Genomic DNA, 2499 nt, shown 5'->3' with positions numbered 1-2499 from the left:
ATGGGCATGAGTATTGTGGATAATGACGCAATCATGGTTCTTGGACCCAACTTTACAGACTATCCTCGGGCCAAACATGATACTTTAACTTTAACTGGTCTATGTTCCTCAGCAAATTTTCTAAGGTCCTAGAAAATTTAAAAATAACATTTAAAGATTAAAAAAAATTAAATCATCACCAAAACAGTTTTAATATAATTCAAAATTTTTACAAAGGAAAAAAAAAAAAGCTCCTTAGCCCCGCCCTAAGATGTCAGTTCCCGCCCTTTCCGCCGGTGGCTGCCGGCTACGCCCTTATACAAGATGGAGCTCTGAAAGTCATCCCGCGGTGGCTGACGAGAGCAGTCTGATTGGCTGGCTGCAGAGGAGGGGGCGGGGCGGGTAAGGGAATGTTTGGCAACTTCTCAGGCCATGGCTGCTTCTCCGAGGCGGGGCTTCCCAGAGGTTGAAATCCAGGAAAATTGGTCCTTGCAATCCTTGAGTACTCAACTTGATCTCCACCTCCTGCGGCTATTCGTGGAGCTCGAGGAGCTGGAAGGAAAGCGTGAGGCCTTGAACGCCCGAGTGGAGGAGGGCTGGTTTTCCCTGTCCAAGACTCGTTACGCCATGGGCGCCAAGGCCGTGAGCTCCCTTCAGTATGCTTCCTCTATGGTTCCCCTCTTCCGGGTCTGCATCAGTGAGCTCGAGTCTGGTCGGCCTGAGTTCCAGGTTGTGTTCACTGACCCCAAGGAAGTCCAAGATGTGACTGATAATGAAGAGCCCAAGTCGGAGGCTCCTTTAACTCCAGTGCTTCGGCGTCGGCCTCAGCCCCATCCCCAGCCCCACGGGTCTCCTTTGCAATCCACCTCACCAACACCTGCCCCCTTGGCATCTCTTGATCGGGATCCGTTGACTTGGTTTGGGATCTTGGTGCCCCAGAGTCTACGGCAAGCCCAGGGAAGTTTCCGCGGAGCCCTGCTGATAGCTGGGGAGATTGCTGAGCTTCAGGGCCGAATCGAGTGGTGTAGAACTCAGGTTCAAGCACTGCAAAAGGAGAAACAAAAACTGCTTGAACAGCTGAAGGTCTGAAGCATGAACATTCTCTAAAATTTAGAGTCCAAATAAATAATTTAGTCTCTGGTTAAAAGAAAAAGCCTGCTTTTTGAAAGAAGCCTTTTCACTGCCTTCCCTCTAAAATGATTTCTAATTTAACCTGTATATATCTTGTATGTATGTAGTTTGCATGTTGACTCCTTTATTAGATTTTAAGTTTGAGAACAGAGAATTTTGGCTTTATTTCCTCTGCATTAGCACATTGTGTAAAACATATTTGTTGGTTAATAATTGCTAGCCCGTTTGTCAACTTCGGGAGCAGGGGGGGAAGAGAGGAGGGAAAGAACGTGAACCATGTAACCATGGAAAAATATAAAATAAAATAAAATAAATGCTAGCTGATCTCTAGCTTTCTTCGTGACATTACAAACCACACTTTAAGAAGGGATTTACTGGTTCTCTCCCCTTACCTCCCGCTGCTGCTTAGCCTTCCTCTTGTATAACCTTTCATCTACTGTGCATGTATTTTGTATTTCTATACATGTTGTTTCCCCCTTTAAAATGTAAACTACTTGAGAGCAGAAAGTGTTTTTTGTCTTTGTATCCTAAATGCTTAGCATAGTGCCTGGTGCGCGATAAACACGGAATGCTTGTTGACTGACTCTGGTACTCTTGAGTAGAGGGATTTTTTTTTTTTTTTATTCCCCAGAATTTAGCACACTTGACTTGTAATAGATGCTTGAGAAACACTTGCTTGAACTGAATTGTCCACTCCCCCCCCCCCAAGCTTAACTTCTTTGCATGTATATATGTGTGTCTCTATGTATGTATGTATGTGTGTCTTTGTATATATGTATGTATTCACTTTTTTTTTTTACATATTTTTACATGCACTTCTGTATTAAAACCTAAGCTCTTTGTCTTTGTAACCTACTTCTAAGACTGTACAGTGCTTGGCATATAGGGTCATTTAGTAAATGGTTCTTGATAGCCTAAGGATAATCAATTGTGAGAGATTTAACTATTCTGATCAAAACAATCATCCCAATAATTCCTAAGGACTTGTTTTGAAAAATGATATCCAATTCCAGAAACAGAGAACTGATGAACTCTGAATGCAGATTGAAACAGGTTTTCTTTATTTTTCTTCCTTTTTTTTCTTGCAGCATTGCTAATGTGGAAATATGTTTTTCATGACTTCACATGTAATCATATTGCCTGCTTTCCAAGGGAAGTGGAAGGGGGTGGAAGGAGGGAAAGAATTTGGAATTGAAAATAATTTTTAATAAATTTTAAAATGCTCCTTGACATTCTGGAGAGCAATTTGCAACTGTGCCGAAAGGGCTGTAAAACTGTACCTACCCTTTGACCCAGAAATACCACTACTAGTCTGTATCCTAAAGAGTCAAACAAAAAAAATAGAAAAGTTCCTATTTGTACAAACATATTTATAGCAGCTCTTCTTGT

The 2499-nt window shown here is 42.1% G+C and overlaps 1 protein-coding gene across 1 annotated transcript; it reads left to right on the top strand.

The window, feature by feature from the left end:
• The first annotated feature begins 397 nt into the window (after positions 1-397).
• Positions 398-1620, top strand: LOC123245133 (coiled-coil domain-containing protein 115-like). Its single transcript, XM_044673891.1, has one exon. It carries the CDS (start codon positions 412-414, stop codon positions 1066-1068), a length of 657 nt encoding a protein of 218 aa, XP_044529826.1. The 5' UTR covers positions 398-411; the 3' UTR covers positions 1069-1620.
• The last annotated feature ends 879 nt before the right edge of the window (positions 1621-2499 follow it).

The sequence above is a fragment of the Gracilinanus agilis genome, chromosome 4 (genome assembly GCF_016433145.1).
Source record: "Gracilinanus agilis isolate LMUSP501 chromosome 4, AgileGrace, whole genome shotgun sequence".
NCBI lineage: Eukaryota > Metazoa > Chordata > Mammalia > Didelphimorphia > Didelphidae > Gracilinanus > Gracilinanus agilis.
This window is presented reverse-complemented; position numbering and strand designations above follow the sequence as displayed.

Bases quoted from the DNA above. Each gene is read 5' to 3' on its own strand.
- LOC123245133 (XM_044673891.1), top strand. From the start codon at position 412: ATGGCTGCTTCTCCGAGGCGGGGCTTCCCAGAGGTTGAAATCCAGGAA.